The following is a 17,311-nucleotide window of genomic DNA, read 5'->3' as shown; positions in this document are numbered from 1 at the left end:
GTGAGGTCATCCTGTCTGATAACTGATACTATACTATAATGTAGATAGTTATACCTGTAGTGAGGTCATCCTGTCTGATAACTGATACTATAATGTAGATAGTTATACCTGTAGTGAGGTCGTCCTGTCCTGTAGGACTGTGCTGTCTGCTCTGGGTCCTGTCTGATTACTGATACTATAATGTAGATAGTTATACCTGTAGTGAGGTCATCCTGTCTGATAACTGATACTATACTATAATGTAGATAGTTATACCTGTAGTGAGGTCATCCTGTCTGATAACTGATACTATACTATAATGTAGATAGTTATACCTGTAGTGAGGTCATCCTGTCCTGTAGGACTGTGCTGTCTGCTCTGGGTCCTGTCTGATAACTGATACTATACTATAATGTAGATAGTTATACCTGTAGTGAGGTCATCCTGTCTGATAACTGATACTATACTATAATGTACATAGTTATACCTGTAGTGAGGTCATCCTGTCTGATAACTGATACTATAATGTAGATAGTTATACCTGTAGTGAGGTCATCCTGTCTGATAACTGATACTATAATGTTGATAGTTATACCTGTAGTGAGGTCATCCTGTCTGATAACTGATACTATAATGTAGATAGTTATACCTGTAGTGAGGTCATCCTGTCCTGTAGGACTGTGCTGTCTGCTCTGGGTCCTGTCTGATAACTGATACTATAATGTAGATAGTTATACCTGTAGTGAGGTCATCCTGTCTGATAACTGATACTATACTATAATGTAGATAGTTATACCTGTAGTGAGGTCGTCCAGTCCTGTAGGACTGTGCTGTCTGCTCTGGGTCCTGTCTGATAACTGATACTATACTATAATGTAGATAGTTATACCTGTAGTGAGGTCATCCTGTCTGATAACTGATACTATAATGTAGATAGTTATACCTGTAGTGAGGTCATCCTGTCCTGTAGGACTGTGCTGTCTGCTCTGGGTCCTGTCTGAAAACTGATACTATACTATAATGTAGATAGTTATACCTGTAGTGAGGTCATCCTGTCTGATAACTGATACAATACTATAATGTAGATAGTTATACCTGTAGTGAGGTCATCCTTTCTGATAACTGATACTATAATGTAGATAGTTATACCTGTAGTGAGGTCATCCTGTCCTGTAGGACTGTGCTGTCTGCTCTGGGTCCTGTCTGATAACTGATACTATAATGTAGATAGTTATACCTGTAGTGAGGTCGTCCTGTCTGATAACTGATACAATACTATAATGTAGATAGTTATACCTGTAGTGAGGTCGTCCTGTCTGATAATTGATACTATAATATACATAGTTATACCTGTAGTGAGGTCATCCTGTCCTGTAGGACTGTGCTGTCTGCTCTGGGTCCTGTCTGATAACTGATACTACACTATAATGTAGATAGTTATACCTGTAGTGAGGTCATCCTGTCTGATAACTGATACTATACAATAATGTAGATAGTTATACCTGTGTTGAGGTCATCCTGTCCTGTAGGACTGTGCTGTCTGCTCTGGGTCCTGTCTGATAACTGATACTATAATGTAGATAGTTATACCTGTAGTGAGGTCATCCTGTCTAATAACTGATACTATACTATAATGTAGATAGTTATACCTGTAGTGAGGTCATCCTATCCTGTAGGACTGTGCTGTCTGCTCTGGGTCCTGTCTGATAACTGATACTATAATGTAGATAGTTATACCTGTAGTGAGGTCATCCTGTCTGATAACTGATACTATAATGTAGATAGTTATACCTGTAGTGAGGTCATCATATCTGATAACTGATACTATACTATAATGTAGATAGTTATACCTGTAGTGAGGTCATCCTGTCTGATAACTGATACTATACTATAAAGTAGATAGTTATACCTGTAGTGAGGTCATCCTGTCCTGTAGGACTGTGCTGTCTGCTCTGGGTCCTGTCTGATAACTGATACTATAATGTAGATAGTTATACCTGTAGTGAGGTCATCCTGTCTGATAACTGATACTATACTATAATGTAGATAGTTATACCTGTAGTGAGGTCGTCCTGTCTGATAACTGATACTATACTATAATGTAGATAGTTATACCTGTAGTGAGGTCGTCCTGTCCTGTAGGACTGTGCTGTCTGCTCTGGGTCCTGTCTGATAACTGATACTATACTATAATGTAGATAGTTATACCTGTAGTGAGGTCATCCTGTCTGATAACTGATACTATACTATAATGTAGATAGTTATACCTGTAGTGAGGTCATCCTGTCCTGTAGGACTGTGCTGTCTGCTCTGGGTCCTGTCTGATAACTGATACTATAATGTAGATAGTTATACCTGTAGTGAGGTCATCCTGTCTGATAACTGATACTATACTATAATGTAGATAGTTATACCAGTAGTGAGGTCATCCTGTCCTGTAGGACTGTGCTGTCTGCTCTGGGTCCTGTCTGATAACTGATACTATACTATAATGTAGATAGTTATACCTGTAGTGAGGTCATCCTGTCTGATAACTGATACTATAATGTAGATAGTTATACCTGTAGTGAGGTCATCCTGTCCTGTAGGACTGTGCTGTCTGCTCTGGGTCCTGTCTGATAACTGATACTATACTATAATGTAGATAGTTATACCTGTAGTGAGGTCATCCTGTCTGATAACTGATACTATAATGTAGATAGTTATACCTGTAGTGAGGTCATCCTGTCCTGTAGGACTGTGCGGTCTGCTCTGGGTCCTGTCTGATAACTGATACTATAATGTAGATAGTTATACCTGTAGTGAGGTCATCCTGTCTGATAACTGATACTATAATGTAGATAGTTATACCTGTAGTGAGGTCATCCTGTCTGATAACTGATACTATACTATAATGTAGATAGTTATACCAGTAGTGAGGTCATCCTGTCCTGTAGGACTGTGCTGTCTGCTCTGGGTCCTGTCTGATAACTGATACTATAATGTAGATAGTTATACCTGTAGTGAGGTCATCCTGTCTGATAACTGATACTATACTATAATGTAGATAGTTATACCTGTAGTGAGGTCGTCCAGTCCTGTAGGACTGTGCTGTCTGCTCTGGGTCCTGTCTGATAACTGATACTATACTATAATGTAGATAGTTATACCTGTAGTGAGGTCATCCTGTCTGATAACTGATACTATAATGTAGATAGTTATACCTGTAGTGAGGTCATCCTGTCCTGTAGGACTGTGCTGTCTGCTCTGGGTCCTGTCTGAAAACTGATACTATACTATAATGTAGATAGTTATACCTGTAGTGAGGTCATCCTGTCTGATAACTGATACAATACTATAATGTAGATAGTTATACCTGTAGTGAGGTCATCCTTTCTGATAACTGATACTATAATGTAGATAGTTATACCTGTAGTGAGGTCATCCTGTCCTGTAGGACTGTGCTGTCTGCTCTGGGTCCTGTCTGATAACTGATACTATAATGTAGATAGTTATACCTGTAGTGAGGTCGTCCTGTCTGATAACTGATACAATACTATAATGTAGATAGTTATACCTGTAGTGAGGTCGTCCTGTCTGATAATTGATACTATAATATACATAGTTATACCTGTAGTGAGGTCATCCTGTCCTGTAGGACTGTGCTGTCTGCTCTGGGTCCTGTCTGATAACTGATACTACACTATAATGTAGATAGTTATACCTGTAGTGAGGTCATCCTGTCTGATAACTGATACTATACTATAATGTAGATAGTTATACCTGTGTTGAGGTCATCCTGTCCTGTAGGACTGTGCTGTCTGCTCTGGGTCCTGTCTGATAACTGATACTATAATGTAGATAGTTATACCTGTAGTGAGGTCATCCTGTCTAATAACTGATACTATACTATAATGTAGATAGTTATACCTGTAGTGAGGTCATCCTATCCTGTAGGACTGTGCTGTCTGCTCTGGGTCCTGTCTGATAACTGATACTATAATGTAGATAGTTATACCTGTAGTGAGGTCATCCTGTCTGATAACTGATACTATAATGTAGATAGTTATACCTGTAGTGAGGTCATCATATCTGATAACTGATACTATACTATAATGTAGATAGTTATACCTGTAGTGAGGTCATCCTGTCTGATAACTGATACTATACTATAAAGTAGATAGTTATACCTGTAGTGAGGTCATCCTGTCCTGTAGGACTGTGCTGTCTGCTCTGGGTCCTGTCTGATAACTGATACTATAATGTAGATAGTTATACCTGTAGTGAGGTCATCCTGTCTGATAACTGATACTATACTATAATGTAGATAGTTATACCTGTAGTGAGGTCGTCCTGTCTGATAACTGATACTATACTATAATGTAGATAGTTATACCTGTAGTGAGGTCGTCCTGTCCTGTAGGACTGTGCTGTCTGCTCTGGGTCCTGTCTGATAACTGATACTATACTATAATGTAGATAGTTATACCTGTAGTGAGGTCATCCTGTCTGATAACTGATACTATACTATAATGTAGATAGTTATACCTGTAGTGAGGTCATCCTGTCCTGTAGGACTGTGCTGTCTGCTCTGGGTCCTGTCTGATAACTGATACTATAATGTAGATAGTTATACCTGTAGTGAGGTCATCCTGTCTGATAACTGATACTATACTATAATGTAGATAGTTATACCAGTAGTGAGGTCATCCTGTCCTGTAGGACTGTGCTGTCTGCTCTGGGTCCTGTCTGATAACTGATACTATACTATAATGTAGATAGTTATACCTGTAGTGAGGTCATCCTGTCTGATAACTGATACTATAATGTAGATAGTTATACCTGTAGTGAGGTCATCCTGTCCTGTAGGACTGTGCTGTCTGCTCTGGGTCCTGTCTGATAACTGATACTATACTATAATGTAGATAGTTATACCTGTAGTGAGGTCATCCTGTCTGATAACTGATACTATAATGTAGATAGTTATACCTGTAGTGAGGTCATCCTGTCCTGTAGGACTGTGCGGTCTGCTCTGGGTCCTGTCTGATAACTGATACTATAATGTAGATAGTTATACCTGTAGTGAGGTCATCCTGTCTGATAACTGATACTATAATGTAGATAGTTATACCTGTAGTGAGGTCGTCCTGTCTGATAACTGATACTATACTATAATGTAGATAGTTATACCTGTAGTGAGGTCGTCCTGTCCTGTAGGACTGTGCTGTCTGCTCTGGGTCCTGTCTGATAACTGATACTATACTATAATGTAGATAGTTATACCTGTAGTGAGGTCATCCTGTCTGATAACTGATACTATACTATAATGTAGATAGTTATACCTGTAGTGAGGTCATCCTGTCCTGTAGGACTGTGCTGTCTGCTCTGGGTCCTGTCTGATAACTGATACTATAATGTAGATAGTTATACCTGTAGTGAGGTCATCCTGTCTGATAACTGATACTATACTATAATGTAGATAGTTATACCAGTAGTGAGGTCATCCTGTCCTGTAGGACTGTGCTGTCTGCTCTGGGTCCTGTCTGATAACTGATACTATACTATAATGTAGATAGTTATACCTGTAGTGAGGTCATCCTGTCTGATAACTGATACTATAATGTAGATAGTTATACCTGTAGTGAGGTCATCCTGTCCTGTAGGACTGTGCTGTCTGCTCTGGGTCCTGTCTGATAACTGATACTATACTATAATGTAGATAGTTATACCTGTAGTGAGGTCATCCTGTCTGATAACTGATACTATAATGTAGATAGTTATACCTGTAGTGAGGTCATCCTGTCCTGTAGGACTGTGCGGTCTGCTCTGGGTCCTGTCTGATAACTGATACTATAATGTAGATAGTTATACCTGTAGTGAGGTCATCCTGTCTGATAACTGATACTATAATGTAGATAGTTATACCTGTAGTGAGGTCGTCCTGTCTGATAACTGATACTATACTATAATGTAGATAGTTATACCTGTAGTGAGGTCGTCCTGTCCTGTAGGACTGTGCTGTCTGCTCTGGGTCCTGTCTGATAACTGATACTATACTATAATGTAGATAGTTATACCTGTAGTGAGGTCATCCTGTCTGATAACTGATACTATACTATAATGTAGATAGTTATACCTGTAGTGAGGTCATCCTGTCCTGTAGGACTGTGCTGTCTGCTCTGGGTCCTGTCTGATAACTGATACTATAATGTAGATAGTTATACCTGTAGTGAGGTCATCCTGTCTGATAACTGATACTATACTATAATGTAGATAGTTATACCAGTAGTGAGGTCATCCTGTCCTGTAGGACTGTGCTGTCTGCTCTGGGTCCTGTCTGATAACTGATACTATACTATAATGTAGATAGTTATACCTGTAGTGAGGTCATCCTGTCTGATAACTGATACTATAATGTAGATAGTTATACCTGTAGTGAGGTCATCCTGTCCTGTAGGACTGTGCTGTCTGCTCTGGGTCCTGTCTGATAACTGATACTATACTATAATGTAGATAGTTATACCTGTAGTGAGGTCATCCTGTCTGATAACTGATACTATAATGTAGATAGTTATACCTGTAGTGAGGTCATCCTGTCCTGTAGGACTGTGCGGTCTGCTCTGGGTCCTGTCTGATAACTGATACTATAATGTAGATAGTTATACCTGTAGTGAGGTCATCCTGTCTGATAACTGATACTATAATGTAGATAGTTATACCTGTAGTGAGGTCGTCCTGTCCTGTAGGACTGTGCTGTCTGCTCTGGGTCCTGTCTGATAACTGATACTATAATGTAGATAGTTATACCTGTAGTGAGGTCGTCCAGTCCTGTAGGACTGTGCTGTCTGCTCTGGGTCCTGTCTGATAACTGATACTATAATGTAGATAGTTATACCTGTAGTGAGGTCATCCTGTCTGATAACTGATACTATAATGTAGAAAGTTATACCTGTAGTGAGGTCATCCTGTCCTGTAGGACTGTGCTGTCTGCTCTGGGTCCTGCTGACTCCTTTCTTCAGGTCGTCCGCGTCGCTGTATCGTCTGATCCAGTAGTTAAGCTCCTCCCTGTCGGCCTCCTGGCAGCGCCGCAGCACGGTGAGAGAACGCCTCGTCTTCTCCACCATGTCCATGATGCAGTTCAGCAGCTGAGGAGGAGGAAGGTACTGTATCAGGGGAAGGTACTGTATCAGGAAGGTACTGTATCAGGGGGAAGGTACTGTATCAGGAAGGTACTGTATCAGGAGGTAGGTACTGTATCAGGAGGTAGGTACTGTATCAGGAAGGTACTGTATTTGGGGGAAGGTCATGTATCAGGAGGAAGATACTGTATCAGGAAGGTACTGTATCAGGAGGAAGGTACTGTATCAGGAAGGTACTGTATCAGGGGGAAGGTACTGTATCAGGAGGAAGGTACTGTGTAAGGGGGACGGTACTGTATGAGGGGGAAGGTACTGTATCAGGGGGAAGGTACTGTATCAGGAGGAAGGTACTGTATCAGGGGGAAGGTACTGTATCAGGTAAATACTGTATCAGGGGGAAGGTACTGTATCAGGGGGAAGGTACTGTATCAGGAAGGTACGGTATCAGGAGGTAGGTACTGTATCAGGAGGTAGGTACTGTATCAGGAAGGTACTGTATTTGGGGGAAGGTAATGTATCAGGAGGAAGGTACTGTATCAGGAAGGTACTGTATCAGGGAGAAGGTACTGTATCAGGGGGGAGGTACTGTATCAGGGGGAAGGTACTATATCAGGAGGAAGGTACTGTATCAGGGGGAAGGTACTGTATGAGGGGGAAGGTACTGTATCAGGGGGAAGGTACTGTATCAGGAGGAAGGTACTGTATCAGGGGGAAGGTACTGTATCAGGAAGGTACTGTATCAGGAGGTAGGTACTGAATCAGGAGGTAGGTACTGTATCAGGAAGGTACTGTATTTGGGGGAAGGTAATGTATCAGGAGGAAGGTACTGTATCAGGAAGGCACTGTATCAGGAGGTAGGTACTGTATCAGGAGGTAGGTACTGTATCAGGAAGGTACTGTATTTGGTGGAAGGTAATGTATCAGGAGGAAGGTACTGTATAAGGAAGGTACTGTATCAGGAGGAAGGTACTGTATCAGGGGGAAGGTACTGTATCAGGGGGAAGGTACTGTATCAGGGGGAAGGTACTGTATGAGGGGGAAGGTACTGTATCAAGGGGAAGGTACTGCATCAGGAGGAAGGTACTGTATCAGGAAGGTACTGTATGAAGGGGAAAGTACTGTATCAGGGGGAAGGTACTGTATCAGGGGGAAGGTACTGTATCAGGAGGAAGGTACTGTATCAGGGGGAAGGTACTGTATCAGGGCATAGGTACTGTATCAGGAGGGTACTGTATCAGAAAGGTAATTTATTTGGTGGAACGTAATGTATCAGGAGGAAGGTACTGTATCAGGGAGAAGGTACTGTATCAGGAAGGTACTGTATCAGGAGGTAGGTACTGTATCAGGAGGTAGGTACTGTATCAGGAAGGTACTGTATCTGGGGGAAGGTAATGTATCAGGAGGAAGGTACTGTATCAGGGGGAAGGTACTGTATCAGGGGGAAGGTACTGTATAAGGAAGGTACTGTATCTGGAGGAAGGTACTGTATCAGGAAGGTACTGTATCAGGGGGAAGGTACTCTATCAGGGGGAAGGTACTGTATCAGGGGGAAGGTACTGTATCAGGAGGAAGGTACTGTATCAGGGGGAAGGTACTGTATCAGGAGGAAGGTACTGTATCAGGGGGAAGGTACTGTATGAAGGGGAAAGTACTGTATCAGGGGGAAGGTACTGTATCAGGGGGAAGGTACTGTATCAGGAGGAAGGTACTGTATCAGGGGGAAGGTACTGTATCAGGGCATAGGTACTGTATCAGGAGGGTACTGTATCAGAAAGGTAATTTATTTGGTGGAACGTAATGTATCAGGAGGAAGGTACTGTATCAGGAAGGTACTGTATCAGGAGGAAGGTACTGTATCAGGGGGAAGGTACTGTATCAGGGGGAAGGTACTGTATCACGGGGAAGGTACTGTATCAGGAGGAAGGTACTGTATCAGGGGGAAGGTACTGTATCAGGAAGGTACTGTATCAGGGGGAAGGTACTGTATCAGGGAGAAGGTACTGTATCAGGAAGGTACTGTATCAGGAGGTAGGTACTGTATCAGGAGGTAGGTACTGTATCAGGAAGGTACTGTATTTGGGGGAAGGTAATGTATCAGGAGGAAGGTACTGTATCAGGGGGAAGGTACTGTATCAGGAGGAAGGTACTGTATCAGGGGGAAGGTACTGTATGAGGGGGAAGGTACTGTATCAGGGGGAAGGTACTGTATCAGGGGGAAGGTACAGTATCAGGAGGAAGGTACTGTATCAGGGGGAAGGTACTGTATCAGGGGATAGGTACTGTATCAGGAGGGTACTGTTTCAGAAAGGTACTGTATCAGGAGGGTACTGTATCAGGAGGGTACTGTATCAGGAAGGTACTGTATCAGGAGGGTACTGTATCAGGAAGGTACTGTATCAGGGGGAAGGTACTGAATCAGGAGGGTACTGTATCAGGGGGAAGGTACTGTGTCAGGAGGAAGGTACTGTATCAGGGGGAAGGTACTGTATCAGGAGGAAGGTACTGTATCAGGGGGAAGGTACTGTATTTGGGGGAAGGTACTGTATCAGGAGGAAGGTACTGTATCAGGAGGAAGGTACTGTATCAGGGGGAAGGTACTGTATTAGGGGGAAGGTACTGTATCAGGGGGAAGGTACTGTATCAGGAGTTAGGTACTGTATTTTGGGGGAAGGTACTGTAACAGGGGGAAGGTACTGTAACAGGGGGAAGGTACTGTATCAGGTGGAAGGTACTGTATCAGGAGGTAGGTACTGTATCAGAGGGAAGGTACTGTATCAGGGGGAAGGTACTGTATCAGGAGGAAGGTACTGTATTTGGTTGAAGGTACTGTAATAGGAGGAAGGTACTGTATCAGGAGGAAGGGACTGTATTTGGGGGAAGGTACTGTAACAGGAGGAAGGTACTGTAACAGGAGGAAGGTACTCTATCAGGAGGAAGGTACTGTATTAGGGGGAAGGTACTGTATCAGGAGGAAAGTACTGTATTAGGGGGAAGGTACTGTATCAGGAGGAAGGTAATGTATTAGGGGGAATGTTGTGGATCAGGAGGAAGGTACTGTATCAGGAAGGTACTGTATCAGGTAGGTACTGTTTTAGGGGGAAGGTACTGTATCAGGAGGGTACTGTATCAGGAGGGTACTGTATCTGGAAGGTACTGTATCAGGAGGGTACTGTATCAGGAAGGTACTGTATCAGGGGGAAGGTACTGTATCAGCAGGGTACTGTATCAGGGGGAAGGTACTGTATCAGGAGAAAGGTACTGTATCAGGGGGAAGGTACTGTATCAGGAGGAAGGTACTGTATCAGGGGGAAGGTACTGTATTTGGGGTAAGGTACTGTAACAGGAGGAAGGTACTGTATCAGGAGGAAGGTACTGTATCAGGGGGAAGGTACTGTATCAGGAGGAAGGTACTGTATCAGGGGGAAGGTACTGTATCAGGAGGTAGGTACTGTATTTGGGGGAAGGTACTGTAACAGGGGGAAGGTACTGTATCAGGAGGTAGGTACTGTATCAGGGGGAAGGTACTGTATCAGGAGGAAGGTACTGTATAAGGAAGGTACTGTATCAGGTAGGTACTGTTTTAGGGGGAAGGTACTGTATCAGGAGGGTACTGTATCAGGAGGGTACTGTATCAGGAAGGTACTGTATCAGGAGGGTGCTGTATCAGGAAGGTACTGTATCAGGGGGAAGGTACTGTATCAGCAGGGTACTGTATCAGGGGGAAGGTACTGTATCAGGAGAAAGGTACTGTATCAGGGGGAAGGTACTGTATCAGGAGGAAGGTACTGTATCAGGGGGAAGGTACTGTATTTGGGGTAAGGTACTGTAATAGGAGGAAGGTACTGTATCAGGAGGAAGGTACTGTATCAGGGGGAAGGTACTGTATCAGGAGGAAGGTACTGTATCAGGGGGAAGGTACTGTATCAGGAGGTAGGTACTGTATTTGGGGGAAGGTACTGTAACAGGGGGAAGGTACTGTATCAGGGGGAAGGTACTGTATCAGGAGGAAGGTACTGTATTTGGGGGAAGGTACTGTAACAGGAGGAAGGTACTGTATCAGGAGGAAGGTACTGTATCAGGGGGAAGGTACTGTATCAGGAGGAAGGTACTGTATCAGGGGGAAGGTACTGTATCAGGAGGTAGGTACTGTATTTGGGGGAAGGTACTGTAACAGGGGGAAGGTACTGTATCAGGAGGTAGGTACTGTATCAGGGGGAAGGTACTGTATCAGGAGGAAGGTACTGTATAAGGAAGGTACTGTATCAGGTAGGTACTGTTTTAGGGGGAAGGTACTGTATCAGGAGGGTACTGTATCAGGAGGGTACTGTATCAGGAAGGTACTGTATCAGGAGGGTGCTGTATCAGGAAGGTACTGTATCAGGGGGAAGGTACTGTATCAGCAGGGTACTGTATCAGGGGGAAGGTACTGTATCAGGAGAAAGGTACTGTATCAGGGGGAAGGTACTGTATCAGGAGGAAGGTACTGTATCAGGGGGAAGGTACTGTATTTGGGGTAAGGTACTGTAATAGGAGGAAGGTACTGTATCAGGAGGAAGGTACTGTATCAGGGGGAAGGTACTGTATCAGGAGGAAGGTACTGTATCAGGGGGAAGGTACTGTATCAGGAGGTAGGTACTGTATTTGGGGGAAGGTACTGTAACAGGGGGAAGGTACTGTATCAGGGGGAAGGTACTGTATCAGGAGGAAGGTACTGTATTTGGGGGAAGGTACTGTAACAGGAGGAAGGTACTGTATCAGGAGGAAGGTACTGTATTTGGGGGAAGGTACTGTAACAATAGGAAGGTACTGTAACAGGAGGAAAGTACTCTATCAGGAGGAAGGTACTGTATTATGGGGAAGGTACTGTATCAGGAGGAAGGTACAGTATCAGGAAGGTACTGTATCAGGTAGGTACTGTTTTAGGGGGAAGGTACTGCTCCTATAAACTCCTATAAAGCCTCATTCATACCCTACACAATACACAGAGAATAAATACACAATACACAGAGCTGTATTAGGTAGGTACTGTGGGTACACAGCGCATAAACTAGAAATAACTAAGAAACATTGCCACCCCGTGTTGTTACGTAGCAGACGCTCTTACCCAGAACCACCCCGTGTTGTTACGTAGCAGACGCTCTTACCCAGAGCCACCCCGTGTTGTTACGTAGCAGACGCTCTTACCCAGAGCCACCCCGTGTTGTTACGGAGCAGACGCTCTTACCCAGAGCCACCCGTGTTGTTACGGAGCAGACGCTCTCACCCAGAGCCACCCCGTGTTGTTACGGAGCAGACGCTCTCACCCAGAGCCACCCCGTGTTGTTACGTGGCAGACGCTCTTACCCAGAGCCACCCCGTGTTGTTACGGAGCAGACGTTCTTACCCAGAGCCGCCCCGTGTTGTTACGGAGCAGACGCTCTTACCCAGAGCCGCCCCGTGTTGTTACCGTAGCAGACGCTCTTACCCAGAGCCACCCCGTGTTGTTACGTTGCAGACGCTCTTACCCAGAGCCACCCCGTGTTGTTACGTGGCAGACGCTCTTACCCAGAGCCACCCCGTGTTGTTACGTAGCAGACGCTCTTACCCAGAGCCACCCCGTGTTGTTACGTAGCAGACGCTCTTACCCAGAGCCGCCGCGTGTTGTTACCTTAGCAGACGCTCTCACCCAGAGCCGCCCCGTGTTGTTACGGAGCAGACGCTCTTACCCAGAGCCGCCGCGTGTTGTTACAGTAGCAGACGCTCTCACCCAGAGCCACCCCGTGTTGTTACGTAGCAGACTCTCTTACCCAGAGCCGCCCCGTGTTGTTACGTGGCAGACGCTCTCACCCAGAGCCACCCTGTGTTGTTACGTAGCAGACGCTCTTACCCAGAGCCACCCCGTGTTGTTACCGTAGCAGACGCTTTTAACCAGAGCCACCCCGTGTTGTTACGGAGCAGACGCTCTTACCCAGAGCCACCCTGTGTTGTTACGTAGCAGACGCTCTCACCCAGAACCACCCCGTGTTGTTAGGTAGCACACGCTCTTACCCAGAGCCACCCCGTGTTGTTACGTAGCAGACGCTCTTACCCAGAGCCACGCTGTGTTGTTACGTAGCAGACGCTCTTACCCAGAGCCACGCTGTGTTGTTACGTAGCAGACGCTCTTACCCAGAGCCACCCCGTGTTGTTACGTAGCAGACGCTCTTACCCAGAGCCACCCCGTGTTGTTACGTGGCAGACGCTCTTACCCAGAGCCACCCCGTGTTGTTACGTAGCAGACGCTCTTACCCAGAACCACCCCGTGTTGTTACGTAGCAGACGCTCTTACCCAGAGCCGCCGCGTGTTCTTACCTTAGCAGACGCTCTCACCCAGAGCCGCCCCGTGTTGTTACGGAGCAGACGCTCTTACCCAGAGCCGCCGCGTGTTGTTACCGTAGCAGACGCTCTCACCCAGAGCCACCCCGTGTTGTTACGTAGCAGACTCTCTTACCCAGAGCCGCCCCGTGTTGTTACGTGGCAGACGCTCTCACCCAGAGCCACCCTGTGTTGTTACGTAGCAGACGCTCTTACCCAGAGCCGCCGCGTGTTGTTACAGTAGCAGACGCTCTCACCCAGAGCCACCCCGTGTTGTTACGTAGCAGACTCTCTTACCCAGAGCCGCCCCGTGTTGTTACGTGGCAGACGCTCTCACCCAGAACCACCCGTGTTGTTAGGTAGCACACGCTCTTACCCAGAGCCACCCCGTGTTGTTACGTAGCAGACGCTCTTACCCAGAGCCACGCTGTGTTGTTACGTAGCAGACGCTCTTACCCAGAGCCAACCCGTGTTGTTACGTAGCAGACGCTCTTACCCAGAGCCACCCCGTGTTGTTACGTAGCAGACGCTCTTACCCAGAGCCACCCTGTGTTGTTACGTAGCAGACGCTCTCACCCAGAGCCACTCCGTGTTGTTACGTAGCAGACGCTCTTACCCAGAGCCACGCTGTGTTGTTACGTAGCAGACGCTCTCACCCAGAACCACCCCGTGTTGTTAGGTAGCAGACGCTCTTACCCAGAGCCACCCCGTGTTGTTACGTAGCAGACGCTCTTACCCAGAGCCACCCCGTGTTGTTACGTAGCAGACGCTCTTACCCAGAGCCACGCTGTGTCGTTAAGTAGCAGACGCTCTCACCCAGAACCACCCCGTGTTGTTAGGTAGCAGACGCTCTTACCCAGAGCCACCCCGTGTTGTTACGTAGCAGACGCTCTTACCCAGAGCCACCCTGTGTTGTTACATAGCAGACGCTCTCACCCAGAACCACCCTGTGTTGTTAGGTAGCAGACGCTCTTACCCAGAGCCACCCCGTGTTGTTACGTAGCAGACGCTCTTACCCAGAGCCACCCTGTGTTGTTACCGTAGCAGACGCTCTTACCCAGAGCCACCCCGAGTTGTTACGTAGCAGACGCTCTTACCCAGAGCCACCCCATGTTGTTACGTAGCAGACGCTCTTACCCAGAGCCACCCCATGTTGTTACGTAGCAGACGCTCTTACCCAGAGCCACCGTGTGTTGTTAGGTAGCAGACGCTCTTACCCAGAGCCACCCCGTGTTGTTACGTAGCAGACGCTCTTACCCAGAGCCACCCCATGTTGTTACCGTAGCAGACGCTCTTACCCAGAGCCACCCCGTGATGTTACGTAGCAGACACTCTTACCCAGAGCCACCCCGTGATGTTACGGAGCAGAAACTCTCACCCAGAGCCACCCCGTGTTGTTACGTAGCAGACACTCTTACCCAGAGCCAACCCGTGATGTTACGTAGCAGACGATCTTACCCAGAGCCACCCTGTGTTGTTACGTAGCAGACGCTCTTACCCAGAGCCACCCCGTGTTGTTACGGAGCAGACGCTTTTACCCAGAGCCACCCCGTGTTGTTACGGAGCAGACGCTCTTACCCAGAGCCACAGCAGACGCTCTCACCCAGAACCACCCCGTGTTGTTAGGTAGCCGACGCTCTTACCCAGAGCCACCCTGTGTTGTTGCGTAGCAGACGCTCTTACCCAGAGCCACCCCGTGTTGTTACGGAGCAGACGCTCTTACCCAGAGCCACCCTGTGTTGTTACCGTAGCAGACGCTTTTACCCAGAGCCACCCCGTGTTGTTACGGAGCAGACGCTCTTACCCAGAGCCACCCTGTGTTGTTACGTAGCAGACGCTCTCACCCAGAGCCACCCCGTGTTGTTACGTAGCAGACGCTCTTACCCAGAGCCACGCTGTGTTGTTACGTAGCAGACGCTCTCACCCAGAACCACCACGTGTTGTTAGGTAGCAGACGCTCTTACCCAGAGCCACCCCGTGTTGTTACGTAGCAGACGCTCTTACCCAGAGCCACCCCGTGTTGTTACGTAGCAGACGCTCTTACCCAGAGCCACGCTGTGTTGTTACGTAGCAGACGCTCTCACCCAGAACCACCCCGTGTTGTTAGGTAGCAGACGCTCTTACCCAGAGCCACCCCGTGTTGTTACGTAGCAGACGCTCTTACCCAGAGCCACCCTGTGTTGTTACATAGCAGACGCTCTCACCCAGAACCACCCTGTGTTGTTAGGTAGCAGACGCTCTTACCCAGAGCCACCCCGTGTTGTTACGTAGCAGACGCTCTTACCCAGAGCCACCCTGTGTTGTTACCGTAGCAGACGCTCTTACCCAGAGCCACCCCGTGTTGTTACGTAGCAGACGCTCTTACCCAGAGCCACCCCGTGTTGTTACGTAGCAGACTCTCTTACCCAGAGCCACCCCATGTTGTTACGTAGCAGACGCTCTTACCCAGAGCCACCCTGTGTTGTTAGGTAGCAGACGCTCTTACCCAGAGCCACCCCGTGTTGTTACGTAGCAGACGCTCTTACCCAGAGCCACCCCATGTTGTTAGGGAGCAGACGCTCTTACCCAGAGCCACCCCGTGATGTTACGTAGCAGACACTCTTACCCAGAGCCACCCCGTGATGTTACGGAGCAGACGCTCTTACCCAGAGCCACCCCGTGTTGTTACGTAGCAGACACTCTTACCCAGAGCCACCCTGTGATGTTACGTAGCAGACGCTCTTACCCAGAGCCACCCCGTGTTGTTACGTAGCAGACGCTTTTACCCAGAGCCACCCCGTGTTGTTACGGAGCAGACGCTCTTACCCAGAGCCACCCTGTGTTGTTACGTAGCAGACGCTCTCACCCAGAACCACCCTGTGTTGTTAGGTAGCCGACGCTCTTACCCAGAGCCACCCTGTGTTGTTACCGTAGCAGACGCTCTTACCCAGAGCCACCCCGTGTTGTTACGTAGCAGACGCTCTTACCCAGAGCCACCCCGTGTTGTTACGTAGCAGACTCTCTTACCCAGAGCCACCCCATGTTGTTACGTAGCAGACGCTCTTACCCAGAGCCACCCTGTGTTGTTAGGTAGCAGACGCTCTTACCCAGAGCCACCCCGTGTTGTTACGTAGCAGACGCTCTTACCCAGAGCCACCCCATGTTGTTAGGGAGCAGACGCTCTTACCCAGAGCCACCCCGTGATGTTACGTAGCAGACACTCTTACCCAGAGCCACCCCGTGATGTTACGGAGCAGACGCTCTTACCCAGAGCCACCCCGTGTTGTTACGTAGCAGACACTCTTACCCAGAGCCACCCTGTGATGTTACGTAGCAGACGCTCTTACCCAGAGCCACCCCGTGTTGTTACGTAGCAGACGCTTTTACCCAGAGCCACCCCGTGTTGTTACGGAGCAGACGCTCTTACCCAGAGCCACCCTGTGTTGTTACGTAGCAGACGCTCTCACCCAGAACCACCCTGTGTTGTTAGGTAGCCGACGCTCTTACCCAGAGCCACCCTGTGTTGTTACGTAGCAGACGCTCTTACCCAGAGCCAACCCGTGTTGTTACGGAGCAGAGGCTCTTACCCAGAGCCACCCTGTGTTGTTACCGTAGCAGACGCTTTTACCCAGAGCCAGCCCCTGTTGTTACGGAGCAGACGCTCTTACCCAGAGCCACCCTGTGTTGTTACGTAGCAGACGCTCTCACCCAGAACCACCCCGTGTTGTTAGGTAGCCGACGCTCTTACCCAGAGCCACCCTGTGTTGTTACGTAGCAGACGCTCTCAACCAGAGCCACCCCGTGTTGTTACGTAGCAGACGCTCTTACCCAGAGCCACGCTGTGTTGTTACGTAGCAGACGCTCTCACCCAGAACCACCCCGTGTTGTTAGGTAGCAGACGC

At 47.3% G+C, this 17,311-nt stretch overlaps 1 protein-coding gene across 1 annotated transcript in view; it reads right to left on the bottom strand.

Moving 5' to 3' along the window:
• LOC139372797 (protein CBFA2T1-like) overlaps positions 1 to 17,311 on the bottom strand; it is a 219,027-nt gene that overhangs the window by 37,695 nt on the left and 164,021 nt on the right. Inside the window, exon 8 of the mRNA XM_071112601.1 lies at positions 6,908 to 7,103. Within this exon, the coding sequence (XP_070968702.1) occupies positions 6,908 to 7,103 (196 nt within the window). The remainder of the gene's footprint in view (positions 1 to 6,907; positions 7,104 to 17,311) is intronic.

This window comes from Oncorhynchus clarkii, chromosome 18 (genome assembly GCF_045791955.1).
Source record: "Oncorhynchus clarkii lewisi isolate Uvic-CL-2024 chromosome 18, UVic_Ocla_1.0, whole genome shotgun sequence".
Lineage (NCBI taxonomy): Eukaryota > Metazoa > Chordata > Actinopteri > Salmoniformes > Salmonidae > Oncorhynchus > Oncorhynchus clarkii.
Note: the sequence above shows the minus strand (reverse complement) of the source record. Positions and strands in the feature narration are given on the sequence as shown.